Here is a 21,047-nt window from a genome sequence, read left to right as displayed (position 1 = left end):
ATATTATATCAGAATGTAGTCAGATAGGCATGCCTAACAAAAGGTATAATTAGAAATGTAAAGATCGTTATTAATCATTCTTTTTATCCTATTTAGCTTTTTTGTGAGTAAAATCTATAATTATGGTGGTTATTACATGTAAACTCTATTCAGGTGACAGTTGAAAGAACAGAAACAGCATCAACATAAACTGTTACTTGGATATAGATGGGTACTTGTTTCTCTTGTTCATTTGGCTAATGCTTTTATAACTTTCACTTACTCTTTGTTAACCACTCCCACACGAGGAAGGCAAAAGTCAACATAAATAAAGGCAAAGAAGCATGACTGGTCTGTTTCTCTTTCAACAACGATAGGCTGGTCATTCAGTGAAAGCAGGAGAGCTATTCAGCAGAAGGGGCTATTAACTCAAGTTACTACTAAATACAGAATTAAATTAAACAATTGACTTATAAATCAAAGGAATGTTGCAGTTTGGATACCAATTGCCCCTAGTTACAGGAAATTACCTCTTCCACCTGAATATTATTTTTGGCAAGAGCCAGAGTGATTTCTGTGAGCTGGAGGGTGCCAGATAATTAGGTGGCCATGAAGGGGACATTCTCATAGGGTCAATACTTGATATCAGTAACTATTCTTTTATAACAGGACTTAGATTAGATATTCTGCTGAGGTTTCTCTAAGATTTTGATCAAGGATAATTGCTCCAGAAAATGTATGACATAATATTTTTTGACACAAAATGAGAGGTAGTATGATAAACTAACTACTCTTGTATTCTTATTAAGTAGAAATATAATTTTAACTTAGTATATTTCATTTAATATACTTGTGCATTTTCACCATATATATTTTTTAAAGATTTTATTTATTTATTTTTAGAGAGGGGAAGGGAGGGAGAAAGAGAAAGGAGAGCAATATCAATGTGTGGTTGCCTCTCACACGCCCCCTACTGGGGACCTGGCCTGTAACCCAGGCATGTGCCCTAACTGGGAATCGAACCTGCGACCCTTGGATTCTCAGGCTGGCACTTAATCCACTGAACCACGCCAGCCAGGGCCACCATATATTTTTAAAGACATAGTAGCCACATTCTGTGGCTATCTCAAATGATCTAATGATATCAAAGCATAAGAAATTTACTATACATTTCAGGTGGCATGTTTACAAATATGTTTAACAAAAATGCCTACTTGCCAAGCTTCTTTTGTAGTTTCTAGGTCAATTCTGAAGTTATCAAATTATATGTTGACTCTTGGGCATAATGACAATTAGCCAGTTTTCTGAAGATAAACATGCCTTACTGAGAATCTGAAGTAGTGTATTAGGTAAAGGCTATCTTATTATAGAAATGACATTACAGTTACGATAGATACTTTTGGGTTTCCCATACGTCCTAAACTACTAGTGAAAGAACATATGACATTTGTTCAATTTTATTAAATTTATGATGGAATAATATACTCAAGGAATTGTTATATATATCAAAAGGTAGTTGTGGATACTTTGTCCAACAATGTTTTTAAGTCTTTCCACAAAAGAAAACATAGGCAGTTTGGTATCTCAAAAATAATACATTGGAGTAAGATACATTAGTGTGACGGATGTAACTAACCACTCAGAAGTCGTCAAATAGAAAAGTTGTTTTTTGAGTACACTGCCATTCTTTCTTAACGGACAGCTTTTTAAACAGTCTTTAAGGAAAGCATTCTTTACTGAGATGAACAAGTTTAGTGAACCGCATTTCCACTGTTGCAGAGTTATCTGAGAAACATGTGTTAAAAACAAAAGTTCATGTGTACTCTGGACTTTCTGTTCACAGCTCAAAATGAAGTGAAAATGTGGCTTAGATCAGCTAATGTATTACATTACAATTCCTAAGAAGGGTGTGGTGAGGAGAAACAGAAGGTGAAAAAACATTTCCTGATGAAATTGAAGCATTACTAACGCAGGTGTAAAGTGTGATATGGACGTGAGCAAAAATCAAACAAAACTATAGACCGAGCCCCATTATGTTGTTAACACCTGAAGTAAATCCCACTCAGAGTAGAGAGTAATTAGAAACAGAGGACAAAGAGAAGTTTCTCTCTCTCTCTCTCTCTCCCGGCTCCTCTTTCTCTGCACGTACACACATTTGCACATACACACATGGATGAAATCTATTTCCGGAGAATGGAAAGGTATGGGAATGATTTTACATTTTTAAATTTATTGAACATCTTTTTCTATACTGATAAAGACAGAGTGGGGCAAAGTAGGTTTATAGCTATTCATACGAAAAATATCAATAAATAATATGAATATTATTTATCATTTATATTATAAATGACAATACATTTATTAATATTGTTTATTAATATTTTATGTGAACAAGTAATCAATAGTAATACAAATTAATAAATAATAATGCAAGAATAAACTTTGTGTTGTGCATACTCAACTGTAAACTGACTTTTGCCCCACCTTGTATAATATATATTGAATATATTGGTTTTGTTACTTATGCTGTCCTTTAAAACCAGCATTTTTTGAGTAGTTAATATGTACACAGGGTACAAAATTATTAAGACATAAAATTTATAAGGTACCAAATCTGTCTCCCAGACTTTACACAGACAATCACTGTTACTAGTTGTTTTCTATTTGTTTCTATTTCACATATATTTCAGAATATGTAATCAGTCAAATGTAGTATGCTATTGTACTGTCATACTTAATCTCACAAAAAAAAACAGTGAAATCAGCATGGCCCAGTCATTTTATATACAAAGAAATTGACACTGTGACAGCTTCAAATTATTTTCTCAATTATAATGAATTAATTTAAGGAGTACCTCATTTGCACTAACACAAAGTAAGAGTATATCCTAACATAAAATTGTGTTCTTTCTTGAGGCCTGGCAAAATTCTAGTTTGGGAAAAGAAACCTTAGCTAACAGTCTAGACCCTTGAATCAATCATATCTCTTAGTGATGGAATATTTCTAAATTATTAGCGCTGCAATGCCTAGAGAAGATTTCACCGAGGAAATGAAACTGCTTTCAACTTGACTGCTCCTTTCGTGAAAATGTAAGATGATACAGAGAAAATACTACGTTTCAGTCTTTTGTTGTGTTCACACCTGGTATTTATTCTAAGCAAGACAGCAACAATGATTTTTAATAAAGAACTGTTAAAATTGTCATAAAATATTTACATGTGGGTAAAATAAAAATATTTAAAAATGAATACTAAAGCAATTTCATATTGACAATGGTTTTTATTAAAGGGGATTCAAAAAGTTAACTTGACTATTGTGATTTTTAAAAACTTAGACACACAGGATTTGGAGACTTAATTCAGTAACTACGCATTGCTCAGGAGAGAATCGATACTTCCTACGAACATCAGCTTCAAACACATGGAATTTTGGAAAGAGGTTCTACTAAAGCGTCATAGATTTCATAAACTAAATTTTAAGCTGTCATCTGGTTTTAAAGTTTACTACTAGTTGAAACTGCTTAATAGAGGGCATAAAAAGTATCTACTGTCAAGCCCCATCTAGCCACTTTATAGGTGTCTTGTGCCAAATGTGAAATTTTCTTTCCCAGTATTGGAAAAGGAAGCAGCCCAAATCACCTTGAAATTTTTCTTATGTGCTCAAATGAGGAGAATATATTCAAACCCTTTTGGTAGATAGGTTTTCCCAACAATCTGTGTATTTCAGAGATAGTAGTTACCCTTGTATATAAAAGTTTGGGAAGTGTGGTAGGAAATATTTATGTTTAAAAAAGTCCATTTAATTAGTAAGCATTCTTTATAAAGCAGCATAATGGAAAATGCCAAGAAAAATCCAGTAAGGGGAGTTAAATATACTGTGAGAAGAAGAATTTATAGCATAGTTATGAGAAGTAAATAACCTCAATAAAGAAAGTCACAGCTCTTGAATTAAAGTGGTGTTGTGGATATTTTAAGAAAATTTACCAGGCTTAATATGGCCTGTTGATTTTTATGTATCTTGTTAATCAATTGATTAGGAACTTAATTTATGTTGGCTTGAATAATCCTCCTTTTCAATAAGCACTAAATATTTCTGAATGGACTTCCACTTTAAAACTGATTTCCTGAAATGCCTGCTGTTTTTTTTTTTTTTTAGTCATACATTCTCTCCTTGACTCACAGCTCTTCCCTCATTCTCTTTTTATTTTCATAAACTTATACAGCTTTTTTCAAAGAATTTCTAAGATAAGATCCAAACTGTGGAGTTAAATATTCTTTGTGGACTTTGTGTGGTTGCATACCAAATGAACTATGTAATACTTACTTGTCATCATCCTTCCTCAATGGAATATTAAAATAAATAATCAAACAAATCCCTACTGAGAAACATACCACAAATTAAAGCTGCTTTGGGCACAATTTTACATAATGCTTTTTGAGGAAGATCTATCCGTTTTTTCAGCATGCAATTTAAGTAAGTATAAGCTGCATGTTCAAACAAAGCTGGATTCTTCTTTGTTTAAGACAACTTTCAAATTTCTGTGTGTGCACTTAAGGAAGTCACCCACATGTAATCACTAGGCCATCTCTGAACAGGAAAATTATGTGTGCCAAATTTGCTGGATTTCTTTAGGTCTTACATTTTTGTTAAAATGCTCTGTAAATGGATTGAATGGACTGAAATTGTCTACATTTGAAAAGCAATGGAGGAGATAATCATGCTGTAGTGATTTTATTCTTAATAGAGAAGGGATCAGTGATATATAGTAATAAATACTAGAGAATACTGGAAAAATACATCTTTATAGTTGATGTAGTAGTCAATATGACTAGTTTTATTTTGCTGAGTAGAAAAAATATTTTTATAAAGGAAAACACTAGAAAAATTTTATGGACGTTTTACACACAAAATAATAATCTAAATATACAAGAGCATTATGCTAATAAGCTAGGAGGTGAATGACAAATACCGTACGATCTCACCTATATGTGGAACCTAATAAATGAAACAAACAAGCAAACAAAAAATAACCAGAGTCATTGAAATAAAGAAGAAACTGATAGTAACCAGAGGGGAGAGAGGAGGGGAAGGGTCATCAAGGAACGTGTATAATAGACCCACGGACAATGCCAAAGGGGGGTAGGATTGAGAGTGGGAGGTGGGGGTGAGTAGGGCTGGGGAAAATGGTGGGGGTAAAATGGAGGCAACTATACTTGAATAACAATAAAAAGAAAAGAAAAGAGAAGAAGAGAAAAGAAAACTCTAGATTTATTCTTCAGATTTCAACCAGAAATTTTTATATTTGAAAAGTTTTACTGTTTTTTTGTTATATTATCAAATAATTACCTTCTATAATTTATAAAATAGTAAACAAAAAGTTACATATTTTCTACATGATTATAGAGAAAAACAGATTCAGTGATAGGGTAATGACCAAGTATCTTTTGTATTTTAGGTTGTCGGTGTGCTCAAAAGTTAAGAAGAAAAATTGTTTAATGATGTATTTTATTAAACTCCAGTATACAAGCAGTAAAAAATATGGAAAAATTATCTTTCAATGCAAACTAAAGTTTTCTCCTTTATCTGCCTATTTCTATCTTTCTATTTTTATCTTTTCAAAATCTGACTATGCGTTCACTACCCATCTTCAATATTGAAGGAAAATGGTAAAGAAGTAAAACTGGAAAGAAAAATGGTTCAGAGAAAAGAATGGAAACAGTAGGCAAAATGTTTTGTTTTATTTAGAAGAGAGTAGAAGATGTAAAGTTGAAACAGATGAAGATAGAAGGCCCTGATCAGCTCAAGGTCCCTCAGCGGGGCCTCTGCCAGCTTTAGCGACTGTACTGATTAAGTTTCCTGATAGTGAGGGTGTGACAAGCCTTGGAACTACAGTGAACAAGACAATCATTTGTTTCTTTTGATTTATCAAAATTTGCTCTTTAAACATATCTTCGTAAAAAGAAACAAAATACATTTCCGTCAAAATAAAAATTTTAAAGTTCTAGTGAGGACGTAGAGTATTGAGCTGGTGACTTCAAAGAGACTATTAAATGACTTCGAGTTAAAAGAGCCATAGTCTAGATAGTGCGATCATCAAGGCAGCACTTAGTGTTTCCTCATTTCTCAAAGTGGTTTATGATCAAGAATGGAAAGCATGGGCAAATGATAACTAATGGGCCAGCTGACTGTCTATAGAAAATTCACTCTTTCATCAATGGTTCTCTACGCACCTAATAAAAGAGATGTTGTCAGCAGTTTAGGGTCATACGGACTCTTCCCACGGCCGTTTTCAAAGTGCGAATCTTCCAGCTTAAAAATGTTGTCCTGTAGATAAGAAAGAGAAGGACTGAATTTATTGATGATAAGAAGTATTTTTAACTTGCCAGTTTATCAGAGAGAGATTGAGTCTTCATTCCCATTATCAAGGAGTATAATTATTCGTGTAAACTTCAGATATGGAAATATAACTGAGTGAATTAAAATCTAGCTAGTACTAGCCAAAAATCTACTTAACTCTGTGATTTTTAGTAATGTTTAGCATGTTGCAAGTAATAATATATAAATGAACTCTGAAGACAGACATGTCATGAAAAGAATAGAGGGATCATTGTATTGCATAGGTATGTCAAGGGCTATGTTAATGGCTCTTGAAAGAAAAAAATTAAATTTAAATCACCCTTTTTATTCCTTCACAAAAAGAAGAGAAGCACTCCACTATACTGAATTTCTAGAATAAAATACACTATTTTACTTTTCTTTATGTTCCAGAAGGAATTGCTAAACAGCCAGAGCAGTCCCTTCCCCCATTCTTGCCATTACCACAACTTTGCTACTTATGTGCTTCTAAGCATTTTAAATTACTCACGTTGGAAGGTGGAAGGTACCTGAAACTACCCTTACGGATTTCTCTAAGTGAGACATACAAAACTGCACGTGATGGGGGGGCATGCCTGGAGGTAGTATCATCAGAACAGCAAACACACAGCTGACACATTTTTATCGCCGGGAAGTCTGCTCAGTTGACTCAAGTACCCAGAAACTCGCGTGGGTATTTTAGTCCAGAAATATGTTCCAAAGGAGAAAGTATTCCAGAAAGCACTGCAACAAAATCCTTAATGAGAAAGCGACTAACTCCTGCCGGAGCCCCTGCCCTCAGAATGTGTGCCGCTCCTGCAACTTCTACGCGACAGAAAGATAAAGTGGGGGTGGGGTATGCCTGAGCACTCTTTCAGACCAGGTGCACTAGGGAATAAATTAGGTCAGAATGTGCATGCTTTTTCCGGGAGCACATTAACTTGTCCACAGGCTGAAATGAAATAGCTTCTTTGGCAATTTCTCTACTATTCATATAAAAAAGTATTTTCTATCTTCTTAGAATAGTAAATGATGTTCATTTTATGGCCAATGGAACATTTTATTTAAAGTTTAATATTTCTGATGGAGCTAATGGCAGAGTTTCAAATTATCACTCTTAATATTCATTTGAGCTAGGGAAGAAGAGTGAAATAAAAAGGAAACCAGAAGTGTTCTCTTTTTATTACTGTGAGTAGGAATTACTGATTTCATTCTTTCCTCACATTGATTCTGTATTTGGTAATTGGCCGTCCCATAGCGATGACGGTTTCTTTAGCTGGGTTCTAAAATTTACCCTGTGTGATATTTATGGGGTTTCTCAGAATTGTGCTAAGTTGCAGTGGAAAGAACAGCGATTTGGGAGGCAGGTCCAGTGAGGCCAAAGATCAGCTCCGGTTCTTTGGTCACACTTAACATCTTTGAGCCTCTGGCTCCAAAAAGTCAGTGCTGGTAATTGACTTGTTCATTGTGAAAAAAACTTTGTAAAAGATGAAATAAAACTTTTTAAATCAGCAGAATATAAATACAATTAGGTTTATTCTATTAATACTGGTTATATCACCATTATAACAAATCAATATGAAAACTAATCACACATTACAATTATTATTGTAAGTTTTCCTAGTATAATTTGAAAGAACTAGCACTGGCGTTATATGAGTTACAAACTTACAAACTTGTTTACAAATACAAATTTATCACAGGCACTTGAATATTAAGATTATAATTTGAAACTTATTGGTGTATACTAAGAAAAAGCATAGACAAACCTCTTAAGAAATATTTCAGTGTATTTTGATAAAAATTAGAAACTAACCGAAAAGAAATATGTTTAGGAAAAGATATATACTCTACTGCCACAAGTCAAAAGAGTATGATTTAAGCTTGTATATATGATTATTTATCACAAGTTAGAGGTAGCAGCAGGGAAAAGTGGTGGTGAAAAGTGGTGGTGTGGTTGAAAATGTTGTTATAAATATTATTATAAACTTCTGTCCTCATACGACATTTTCCAATACTGACAAAGATGGAGGAGATATCCTTCAAAGTACGAGACACTTGATAACTGGGATCATGTGTCCAAGTTAATAAGACAATGCCAAAGTGGATGAGAAGTACTTCCAACCTCATGTTTAGTATTTGATTTACAAAGTAAAGGATTAGACTTCATAGGAAGAGAGGTTAAGCGTATCAGTTATGGTTCAACAGATGAAAATCTATCCTTCGTCATGGTATCAGGCAATATGTTCAAAGCTGGCCTGCTTTTCCTTTCCTCTTTTTTTCCCTTTAAATGTAATTCTTACCCAAATTTCTAGGTATCTACCATTCAATTCTTCTACGTTCTTATATGATTCTAGTGAAGGGTAAAGAACTGAATTTTCTTTTCAGCCTAGTGAGTTGGGAGCCTGGAATAAATAAATTTGATTTCTGAATAAGAAAGTAAAAAAGACATTTCTTACATACAAATAAATGTCTGTAGTGTAAAATTCACACCCATTACACATAGGAATGGGGTTCAGTGGTGTTGAAATCAGACAAAGCTGGGTGTTATCCTTGGCTCTGCATTTTATTAGCTCTGGGCCTCAGGCAAGCCCTACACCTTTCTAAACTCAGATTCCTCATCTGTAAACAGAGTATAAACAATCTGATAGAGTTAATGTGAAGATTTGCTGTAATAAAGTATATAAAATAATACTTATTGTGCCCTTCATAATATTAATTAATTTCCTTCTTCTACTGTTTTGTTTATAGCTGGCAAAATAAAACCACTCTTTCCTATACTGATCCATCTATCCTGTGCCACAGTGGAAATACCTGCCTATCTTTTCATCAGCGGAAATTAGGACATATGTTTAAAATACATGTCCATCTTTGGACACTGAAAATGCCTTGAAAATTATTTTTTGCTATAGCTAGACAGGAGTCTAGTTCTAAAGCTGTCCTGAAAAACCACTGTTAAATAAAAAATATATAGAAATTCTCAACAAGACTGCCTTTCTGATATGTCTGATAAATTTAATGTGATTGATACAAAGAGATAGAAATGTTGCTCTTTCTGTTATCTTATGAGTGAGACCTATTAGACCTGTGAGGATATTAACCTATTGTAAAAAACCTAAAAGAACTATGTTAACATAATAGATTATTAGCATCCTATGTTGTCATATGTAACATGTCATGTAGAAAACTCTCCAACTGTACTTATTAGGCCTTTTGAAATTTTATTGCTATTCGATGAGTTTTTGTTTTAAAGAGTGTGAAATAGATCACATATGCAAATAGTAAACCAAAAAATCCTAAGAACAATGTACACAATTAAACTGCATAGTTTATAAATCTTATCTGGGCTGAAACAGTTTCCATTTTTAGTAATACATGACCAAAGATCTAGCTGCATGGATTCTAATTGCTTTAGCAGATACCATGAGCATATCATTTAAGTTATTATGCCATATTTTATTACATGATTGCATCAGTTTTCAGCAACTAGTTTTAGCTTTCAAGACCACTCTTTCCCCTCTGTCTTTTGGATTTCCTGAATGTTATTAGACTGTGGTGAGGTAAGGCATTAGAGGAAATAATAACTGTGCTAATGTCTAATCCAAAGTCTTATAAATTATAAACCATGTGTGACATCATGGAAATATATTTCCTAAATCTCAATCTTGTCCAAGTAATAAATTTAGATAGCAATATTGTAATTTTATTTGTTTTATGTAATGATTAAAACATAAAGGATACTTGTAAAAGAGAAAAGAATAGAAAATCTTACATCTATATGATAGAAAGACCATTTTGGGTGGGGAATGGATATAATTGTGTCAAAATCAATACTTAGCATTTAAAAGTTTATGCTATTATATTTTTCAACTTTTTTTCTCCCATGATGCTCTTCACAAAAGGCACCTTGTTTGCCATTTATACTGAGTCAAGGACTCCCTGGTCATGCCGTACTTTGTCTTGTCTTTGCCAGAAACTTCTTTCTCCTTCCCCACTCACCCTCAGCTCTCAACCCCAGGTGAACTTCCTTTCCTTGAAGAGTAAGTTCAAAAGTCACTTCCTAGAGAAGTCTTCAGAGATTCATGCAGATATAATTTATTAGTTTCTTTTGTGCATGCCCTAATTAACAATAGTATACAGGCAGTGACTAAACTGGGTAAAACTATTGGTTTCAGCAGAGAAGGGATGTAATAGGATCTCACAGGAAATATTGTGGCATACCGTATTTTGCCCAAAGGAGATCCTTTTGTGGATCCAGTTCATCTGCAATTTATTTTTCCTAAAAAGGTGACTCTATGATCTATGTTGTGTAACACTATAGCCACGAGCCCCATGGGGCTATTTAATTTACTTAGTTCAAATTGAAATTACCATTCCGTGGTTACACCAGCTACATTTCAAGTGCTCAATAGTCACCGCGGCTTGTGAGTACAACGCTGTGTAGATGCAGACATTCCCACTGTCAAGGAAGTTCCTTGGACAACGAAGCTCTGGACCCAGACTCCTATTCCCTCCACAGGAAGGAGTAGAATCAGAAATCAAAGGGCCTCCAGGGAGAGAAAACTTGTCCTCAGACCACAATATCAGCAGAAAAGTCCATGAATCATATGAGGAATTATACTAAATATACTGGTTTAGCTGTTGATTTTCATTAGCCAGGGTTATGCTAAGCAACATCTAATGGCTGTGCAGATGAGCAAATAAATGTTCTGTATCTTCTTGTATGTCATTCTTTTTTGAGTCACATTTCCCTAATCTATGCAGGTACAACTTTTACCATAATTTAAAGTTTAGGTCATGATATCCAGACCACTAGATTTTCATTGATTTTCCCCAGCAGGAGAAAAGATGTTTTACCCCTAGAGCTTGCAGACCAACCTGTTCATACTCTACACCATTGTTACCTTCAGCCTTGTTATTCAATAATGCAGGTGTTCTGTGTTTCCTACTAACTTATTTTGAGGCAAGAGCTAAATCTTATTCAATACATTTCTATTAATACGAAGATACAGCCTTGCATGAGACAAATCACAATAGAAGAATCAATGAAAAAATGAGTGAATAAATGAGTGACTGTGTGACTAAATGTAAGAGGCTTGATAGAAAAACTGTATTTGAGGAACAGAGAGGATACAGCCGTGGCTTCCAGGAGCAAATACTTTAAGGGTATGACACACGTATGAACATAACTGTGCAGCAGGTGGTATTCTATAAAATTCAAATATTAAACCAAGTTTTCAAGTCAGTTTTAGGAAATATGATATGTTAACTTTTAGTGTTATGTATTATTATTAACATGCTATTGATACTTAGTATACACTTCAAAGATGAGTTTACTCTTACTATAAAAGATAAAAAAAATAAAGCCTAAAGTCAAAATGTATACCCTTACAATGCCTTTAGGTTTATATCCTTGTTTCTCTTTAATTTTAATGGGACCCTGTAATTCTTCACTTAGTATTGATATTAAGCTTATTAATGAACTATTCCTCTCAACAGAGCAATCTGCACCAAAAGGTAAATTATCATAATATTCCTTTGTAAAACCTCGAAAATCTTTCTGATCAATGTAATCTCGTCTCTCCTGTGTATTCCATCATTCAGTCATAACTGAGTTACCTGATGAATTTTTACTTCTAATACCTCTGGATATAAGCAAGTGTGAGAGCCAACTGGAGATGCTGTTTGAGCTTGCCAAATGTAATTCTCTACTTATCAAAATGCACAATTACTTATTGGTATTTTCATCTTTGTAATTATTTTAGAACTTTCTAATTTATACGTTTTCTGAAACACTAATATAAATGTTAATTGATTCTGGAAATACATATTGAGCTGTGACTAAGAAATATGTTTGGACTGTGAAAGTGAAATGTCTAATTGTTTAACTCAAGGAGCATTAAAAAACTCACAACACAATTATAAAATGATAATAAATATATTACAATTTTTATAAAGCCTTGGTAGCTATTACACTTAACACTGAATACATACAAAATACTAATGATGTAAGACTTCATGCATTTCACTTAATATTCAAGCAACCCTACTATTATTTTACCAGTTTTATGGATGAAAAATTGAGGCATTTTAAATATAATATTTCAAGTTGTAAAGTTAGTAAGTGATGGAGTAAGAATTTAAAAACAGCACTATGTCTTCTGACTCTGTGTTTTAGCCATAAAAAAGGTAGTTTACCATAAATATTATGTGAGAGGTATCCTAAAAGAACAGGAAGTGGAAACCATAGGCACTCAAAAATGTGGAGGTTTACTTCTCTATTTCAGTGTATGAAAAGAGGCTTTATTTGATTTAGTTCCTGCAAATGTATTTTGGTGGGAGATGCGCATATCTGAGGGTATGCGTGTGTGTGCCTGGCAGGAAGCGCAGTGCTAGAGGAGCTCATGGAGAGAGCACAGAGAAAAGCGGGGAGGTAGATTACTCTACCTGGAGGAAAGAGGATGAACAAAAGCCCTTTGAGAAATAAAATTCATATTTAAGATATAACACAAAATTGAAGTTGGACAATGAGGAATACATACGGGTGTTAAGAGATAAGGCTGAATACAAATGTGGAGTCGAGCTGTGGAAAGGTTGCCATGCCAGAAGCAGCTATGTAGTCTGTGTTCACATGGTGTCAGTGACACGGTGATAATTTTAGTTGGAGAACAATAGCATCAGGAGGTGCGACATTGTGATGAGCCTGACAGTGATGCGTAGGATGATTTAGAGACACACAAGCCTGGTGGCAGGGAGAAAACTATTGCCATGAACTGCAGACTGTGGGGAAGGGAAAGAGGGAAAGGAACTTGGTCTTGTAACATAGTAATTTTTTTATGTTATGACTCGGTCTCATCATTTAGTTTCTTTGTAGCTCAGGTTTCTTAACTTCCGTTACATCAGAATTCCCTTTAATATTTTAGCAAATCTATGATTTTTTTCCTTGTGAAAATTGAAGCTCAGCATACTTACAGTACATAAGCAATCTTTAGTGTTTATTGATTTTATGTAGTCATGGTAAGAAGTTCTAAATTAGTTCTCCAGAGACCTATTCATTTCTAACGTGATGCGATTGTATCTTCCTGTCCCTCTGACCTTCAGCATTTGCTTCTGTTGTTCACCATCCCCCTCCTTGAACATAAATATACATGATGAATCCAGTGATTAACCAGATTTTTAAAAGCCATTTTTTTACGTCCATTCTCCACGTACTACTATTTGGAATTTATTTATTTTTATAAATTCATCCATTCAACTTCAGCCCAATCCCTCTGCAGTTCTAATCATTCAAACTTGGGGTTCCTGGCCTGAATGGAATCTGCTTATTTTCCATAGTTGTTTCAAAATTGAGAGCTATTAAGAGTCCTTGGCTCTTCAAAAGACTATAGGAGCAATTATGAATAATAAACTTCAAAAAGTTACTGTCAGAAGTAGTTATCTCACAATATACATTGTGGGTAGATACAAAGGAAATGTAACCTGGTCTTTGTCAGGGGGGCTGAGAAATTTAAGAAGTAATAAGAATAAAGCAAGTATAACTTTCTGCCCTGATTATAATGTATTAGCCCTGTCTTATATTTAACTAAGATTTCAGCCATATCATATTAAAATTTTACCTTTCCTACAATAAACCAAAGGAAAATTTCTGCAAGTAAATCACTGTTGACTGAAAAAAAGAAACTTGGTAAAAAGTTAGTTCAAGGAAAAGGCATAACTGTCAAGGATTTTAGACCTGAGTATATTAACAATAATTTCCTTTTACATTAACTAATAGTTCTGAGTCTTTTTATATGTACAATAATATAATATTTGGTTTTAAATGCAAAATGTAGTGCGTTTTGCAAATGCAAATGCAAGTGCAAATGCAAAAGTGGAAATATTTTGAAGCAATAATGGTAATTATTATATTTAGTAATTGCCATTTTATTTTTAAATGTATACTTAGGAAAAAATATTTCCTCAGCAAGTAGAGCTACAGAGCCCACTGTATCATAATTGTTTGAGAAAAATGCATTTTATCTGTAAAGTTAAAATAATAAAATAAATAATAAATAAAATAATAAGTTAATAATAAAATAATAAAAATACTCCAGTTATATAAAATATGACCCAGGTTAATATTCATGATACATACACTTAATCTCTAGTTACATCTATGTAGAACTTTAAATTAAATACAATTCTTGTTTCTGAGGAATTTTTAGGATCCAAAATGGAAGTAAGAATAATATCATCAGGGTAGACGACATTCCCATGTAGTTCATCGATAGTTTGAACTTAAATAGAGACAGTTGGCCTCTGGCTTCATTGATTTCAGTTTCTACTGTTTCTGCATTGCTTTAGAATAGTGGAAGTCATACCCCTGAAATTGGTCTCCAGAGATCACATGGCTTTTCTGTGACCCAGAATTTTCTTGTTAGTTGACCTTTAAGGTAGATGTGGTAAAAATGTTACTTTTATGAATTATGAAATCTAGATTCCATGGCCCATTGTGCCAATTATTGATTGTATGTTTTAAAACAAGTTTTTAGAATCTCTGAAGGGTCAATGTTCTTATCTATGAAATGGAAACACAGCACAGAATTGCCTCTAGAGTTAAATAACAATGTGTATTAACAGAGAAACACACTTGAGCCATATAGAAATTTAGTTCAGTAGCATTTTAGTTATCATAAATACACTATCAATGGTACATCTTTGCTATGGTAGCACGTTGATAACTCATTGTCTATAATAATAATAACTAATATCTCTTAAGTAATCATCATGTAAGCACACTGTCCTGTTTTGTCAGTGTTTACTATTTTTTTTATCCTTACACTAGCTCTTGAAGTAAAGAGATTATCCACATTTTGTAGATGAAGTAACAAGGAGAGAGAAAAAAGGATCTGCCTGAAGTCACACAGCTAGTATATAGCAGGTCCAGGTGATCTGTTTCCAGGAACTATAAAAATAGAGGAATTATAAAAATGTCATTTTTGTATGTTCCATTTCCACAACCATGTTCCTTTATTGACAACCATCACACATAAAGTATTGTTACACCTAATATCTATTAATTTTTCATTTGAATTGACCATGAGAGATAACACTGAATTCCATATAGTCCTCATGTTATAGCATTAATAAAAACAAGTAGGAGGAATTAACCGATTTCTAACTTTATTGGCAGAAAAATATGTGAAGTCACTTTGTTTTCCAGTACGTGTAAAATTAGTATCACTGTATTCAGTGTCCTCCTAGTAACAGTATGGACATACAGTCCTTACAGCTGGATTAAATAGGATTTGCCCTCTAAATTTAAGAGACATGAACTTATCTGGGTTCCCCAAACAAACATCAGTGACCCAATTCATCTGCTTTTTGTCATCATTAAAATTAATGGTATAAACCAAGTAAAAGAGAAAGCACATGTGTTCATACTTCAAGCAGATTGTATTTTTAATAAGAGCTTAATTTGAGTTTATGCAGATATCACAAACCTGTCACAGTGTAATTATTCAGCTATAAATGCCTGTTAACTCCCAAGGTACATAACAATGAGAGAAAAAAATTCTATCTTGGCTAGAGTGAGAAACTCCAGAACACGAACAATCCACTCTCCAGTGTTTCGCCCCAGGGAGACTCGGCAGAGTAAACTCAGTCAGAGAGCAGATCTTGAGTCCAACAAAAAATACAAGAGGAACAATTCACTTGACTTTTCCACTTGAATTTCATCTTATGTATTTAAAACATAGTAACTTTTCATTTGCCATCTTATAATTTCAGAAAATGTCAGAATGTTTTTCAAACTTAAATTCTGAAAAGACAGCCATTACCTTTTTACCAATTCCTTTTATAAAGGTTTTGTCATGTGTATGATTAGACAACACAGATAATTTTATCAGTCTAAATGTAAATTATGTTGATACATAGGGCATATGTATTGTAAAAGAACTGGCATCTACTTATATGGTTTCTTTACATTTTAAGATTTTTTGATACGTGCCATCTAGAGAGTAATGAGGCCAAAAGAACTAACACTTTATTTAGACCAGGCTTCGTATGAGCAAAGCCTTGTCACTCCAGACTTGTCATAATCAGATGACGTAAATGTATAATTTTCTTTCAGCAAATTAGCAAATATTTTAAAAATAATTCTTATTTTTAAGGTAAAGGTATTGAAGAAAACAGACAACCCTGTCTTGGAGAATAATTTGGGATTTAGAAAGATTATTAAGTTTCTGTATTCTTTATCTTGATTATTTTGCTCTTGGAGATAAATACAAATGCCAAGGGAAAAATGCAAAGCAAGAAGAGGTTCCTCATGGCATTTAGAATTCTGGAAAAATATTTAAATGCTAGTTAGAAGGGGACAGTAAGTTACGACACAGCTACAGAATTGCATATGAGGTGGGTATTAGAATAGATGTTTATATTACATAGGTTATAATATATCATCCCCCAGGATGCGTGAGAGATGGGTTGCAGCAGCCCCGTGATTACCAAAATCTGGGGATGCCCAAGTGCCTTAGTGGGTCCTCCATATCCATGGGTTCCGTATCTCTGGATTCAACCAACTGCATATTCAAGAAACTGCCAACTTAGAGGTCTGGCTGTTCCTAGAATCGATACTTCTGTTAGATCATTGGAAGCAACATGGAGTAATGTAACAACTGCGTAAGATGGGTAAGAAAAACTTGAAGGAAATACATTAAATGTTTTTTCTTTAGCTTATGTTATTTGGGTATTTTTCTGTGTATATTGTTTTTCTCTATTTTTAATATTTTATATAATGATCATGCAACACATACCAAAAAACAGGGTCTCTATATCCTACTATTTAAGTACATATTTAAACTGGCAGGGCATGGACTGACCCTGGCCCCAGACATGCCTTCCATTGGACTTAGTACTTTTACTCCTCATTCTTTTTGCATGTCTTTCTTCATCTTTCCATGTCACCTGCATGGCCACTGTGGGCATTTGAGTTTGCAACCCTTATAAAGCATTGCAACTTGATCACCAATGACCACATTGCATTTACCATCTAAGAGTCCCCGTTTTTCAGACTTATTTCAAATAACAAAATCCTCAGGACTGTAGTCATCCTCTCAGCTCATGATGGAAATGCTAGAAGCTCTAGCAATTAATCATGGTTAATCATAGAAGTTAATGGGAACTTCAAAGTGATCTGAGACTTCTTTAAATAGCATGGTGTCATATATCTCCATCACTTTTCACGCACTCTTTTTATGTAAGTAACCTGATTTGTACATGCACTGCTTTTTAACAATATATCTCTGCTTTATTAGAAAACATATTGACCATGCTGAGTATTTAATCTAAATTAATTTTCCAGAATCCCTAAAAGTTGAACTTCAAGGCTGTGTGGTTAACTACTGAAATATACCGGCAGACCGATATTCAGAAAAGTTCCCATATATTGGATGTTTTCTTTGGCTTTCAAGTGAATGGGCATAGAGACATTCTATGTCACATGTTCGGTTGACTATTGGGACATTATCTGTAATCTATTATAGTGAACACTACAATTATTTATAATTGAATGTTTCGTATTGGTAGAAGTCAGTTTCTGCTTATAAAACAAGACTTGTTTGTTTTCAAATAAACACTTAAAATTACATAATCTGGAATAAATCAAGCACTTTTATTCAGTTTATTAATTAGAATGTTTGATGTTGAAAATTATACTTTACACCTAAAATTATCATTCACATAGATTGGAAAATTATATCATTCTAAATAATATTTTTAATTAGAGAAAACATAATAAATCTCTATTATAAACTATTTCAAGAATAGTTGGTAGCTCAATTAATATCTCGCTAACTTGTTCATAGCCATTTATAATCCTTACAAATATAATTTAATCCTTGCAATTAAAAATTTTTAAATTTGAAATGTGGGAAGAATATTAACACAAGTTGAGAACAGCAAAACATTAATAACTATAAGGTATAGCATATGTGAGTACATACTTTGTGTTATAGAAATTCAAAATGGAGAGATGGAAGAGATGGTATAAATAAGTTGAAGCAACAATGTGTTGATGTATCTGTGGCATACTCAGAAGACTGGCCCAGCCTTAATGTTGGACTGATGTAGGAATAATAGGAAAGAAAAAAAATTAGCAAAATTGTGTTTTATAATTGCTTAGGCACTTCTAAATTTTAAAAAAGTCAATACTTTTCCAAGTCTATGTTTGATCAATGTTGATGGGTAATACCTAATTACAGTTAGAAAGCCCCTAAACAAATGGATATTCAACTAATAAAACTGGAAGGCAATATTCAGATATAAAAAAGTTATGTTGGATTACTATTTATATCTTTATATGCATATATATTTATAAATATGCATACACATATGTAAATATATGTGCATATTTTATATATTTGACTTCAATATGTTATATGTTACATATAAATCTCTATAGTACTTAATATTATACTTTTACCCTGGCCAGTGTCCTCAGTGGTTTGAGCACCAGTCTGCAAACCAAAGGATCACCAGAAATCACCAAAGGATTTCCCAGTCAGGGAACATGCCTGGGTTGTAGACCAGGTCCCCAGTGGGGGGTGTGTGAGAAGCAACCACACACTGATGTTTCTTTCCCACTCTTTCTCCCTCCCTTCCCATCTCTCTAAAAATAAATAAACAAAAAATCTTTAAAAAAAGAATTTCCTCTCTAAAAAAACATTTTCATTAACTCATCTTTATTTATGATATTGTACAACAAGGGTTTCTTAATTTTTAAAGAAAAGTTATGTTTAGCTTGTGAAAGTTTATTCCCGGGGTCCTCTTTATGGGATGACCAGGGAAAATCTATGAGCATTTTGAATACAGACAATCAACAGGTAAAGTCTATAATGCTATAAGATTTTGAGTTAAAGAAATTTCTATAAATTAGTGATTAATTCAAAATCACAAGAAATTCAAGCCATCTGAAATCTGCACAAGGACAGGGAAACTAAATTTTGATTTTGTGGCAAAATTAGGTTGCAAATGTTATCCTTCAGAGAAGTCATCTATAGCTTAAAAATTACATATTCAAATCTTGCCTGATTTTCACAGGATCACTTAAATAATATACAATAAATTGCTAGTCCTCTTAATTACTGTTACTGTAGTTACAATGAAATTGTTTTATCCCTAAATTTGACATTAAAATTTAAGCAGTTGGACACCTCTTCATAGAAATATATAAAATCATTTAAAAACATAATTGTTGAAATGTATACCAGGTCCAAGTTTGATTGAAAACTAATCACTGAAAAGTATTTTGGTAAACCAATTTCTGATAATATTTTCTGCTTTTATATTGATGTTAAAATACATTAAATTGTGGAAACTTTTAAAAAAGTGGTTCACAATATATATTATATATAATTTACATATTTACTAACATTCACTAATAAATTAACTAAATACTGATATAATTAACTAAAGAATAATTTGAAACCACATTTCTTTAAAATGTTCATTTCTTTGAAATTATATATAGTTAATATAAGTAAAACCAAAATGACTGCTGATTCAAATATAAGCGATAACTCTAACTTCTACATAGTTTTTAATTTATTAAGATCACTCTTTACATAACCCATCAAAATAGTTAAAATCACTGAAGGTCAGATGGACATAAGTGATTACTCAATATTTCAGTTTTAGAATCTTTTCTACCAAATGATCCTGCCTTTTTTCATGGTAACCTTTGTGGGTTACTGTTACAACATTTACTCCTAATTCATAATTAATCATACAAATGTCATCATTCTACATACAATATAAATTGCATCTCCAGTTTCATTACAAAGTGTCTTATGTTTATCACTGTTGACTGAGCTGCTTCAGGTCCAGAATTCTGCTGGGCTGAGCATCAGTCTCACACAAGTGGTGGGCGGGGTAGGATGAAACATAGGAGTCATTGAAATTTCACCCTATTACACATTTAATGTCTTTTGAATTTTGAGTTAAATTTAATTTTATAAAATGATTTAAACTTTTGCTAAAGTTCTCAATTTATATGTCTCAAATGTCTAAGTTTTATTTGTTTTCATAAAAGTGCTTTTGAAAAACTGATCATAATCAACCAAAACTGTCTACAGGCTAATTTTTCCATACATTCTTCAAAATTATCATATATATTTTGAATAAATGACCAACTACTTCTAAGATAAAACTACATTTATATTTTGTGTAAAAGTAATTATAAAATTAGGACAGTGAATGACATGGCAGGAAAATTTTATCCAACTAATAAACTGTAATTCTATACATTTTGCTTTAAAATGTTTCACTCAGAAACATTTGAAAGCATACAGGAGATGAATCAGCTTGCTGGATAATTGAACTGAGAGTGAATTGGGAATAATTGTATTAAAAATTGGGTGAAATTGCTTATAGCATTATTTAGCCATACCAATTTCCTGTAAATCATAAAATAATCCTCTAAACTCATCTCTTTCAGAATACTATATAATTGCAAGAATCTGGCATGGTGAGGGTGGGTGAGTATTCATCTAGTGCATTTAACAGTTAGCAGCTCTAACGGATATCATAAAATCTTTCCTAGAAAGGCAAAACACTCTCTTTACAGAGCTGCTTTACATTGTGATTTTTAAAAATACAACATCTGTGTTTGAAATTTGAGCTCAGTCTTCCATAGTTAATGTTATGGTCTAAGATATGGCATAGATTAGAAACCTAG

At 33.0% G+C, this 21,047-nt stretch overlaps 1 protein-coding gene across 2 annotated transcripts in view; it reads right to left on the bottom strand.

Moving 5' to 3' along the window:
- Positions 1-21,047, bottom strand: part of SEMA3A (semaphorin 3A) — a 461,493-nt gene that overhangs the window by 80,356 nt on the left and 360,090 nt on the right. For both annotated transcript variants that reach the window (XM_024559089.4, XM_053925978.2), the window contains one exon: positions 6,211-6,304. In XM_024559089.4, coding sequence (XP_024414857.2) covers positions 6,211-6,304 — 94 coding nt within the window. The remainder of the gene's footprint in view (positions 1-6,210; positions 6,305-21,047) is intronic.

The sequence above is a fragment of the Desmodus rotundus genome, chromosome 6, assembly GCF_022682495.2.
Source record: "Desmodus rotundus isolate HL8 chromosome 6, HLdesRot8A.1, whole genome shotgun sequence".
NCBI lineage: Eukaryota > Metazoa > Chordata > Mammalia > Chiroptera > Phyllostomidae > Desmodus > Desmodus rotundus.
Note: the sequence above shows the minus strand (reverse complement) of the source record. Positions and strands in the feature narration are given on the sequence as shown.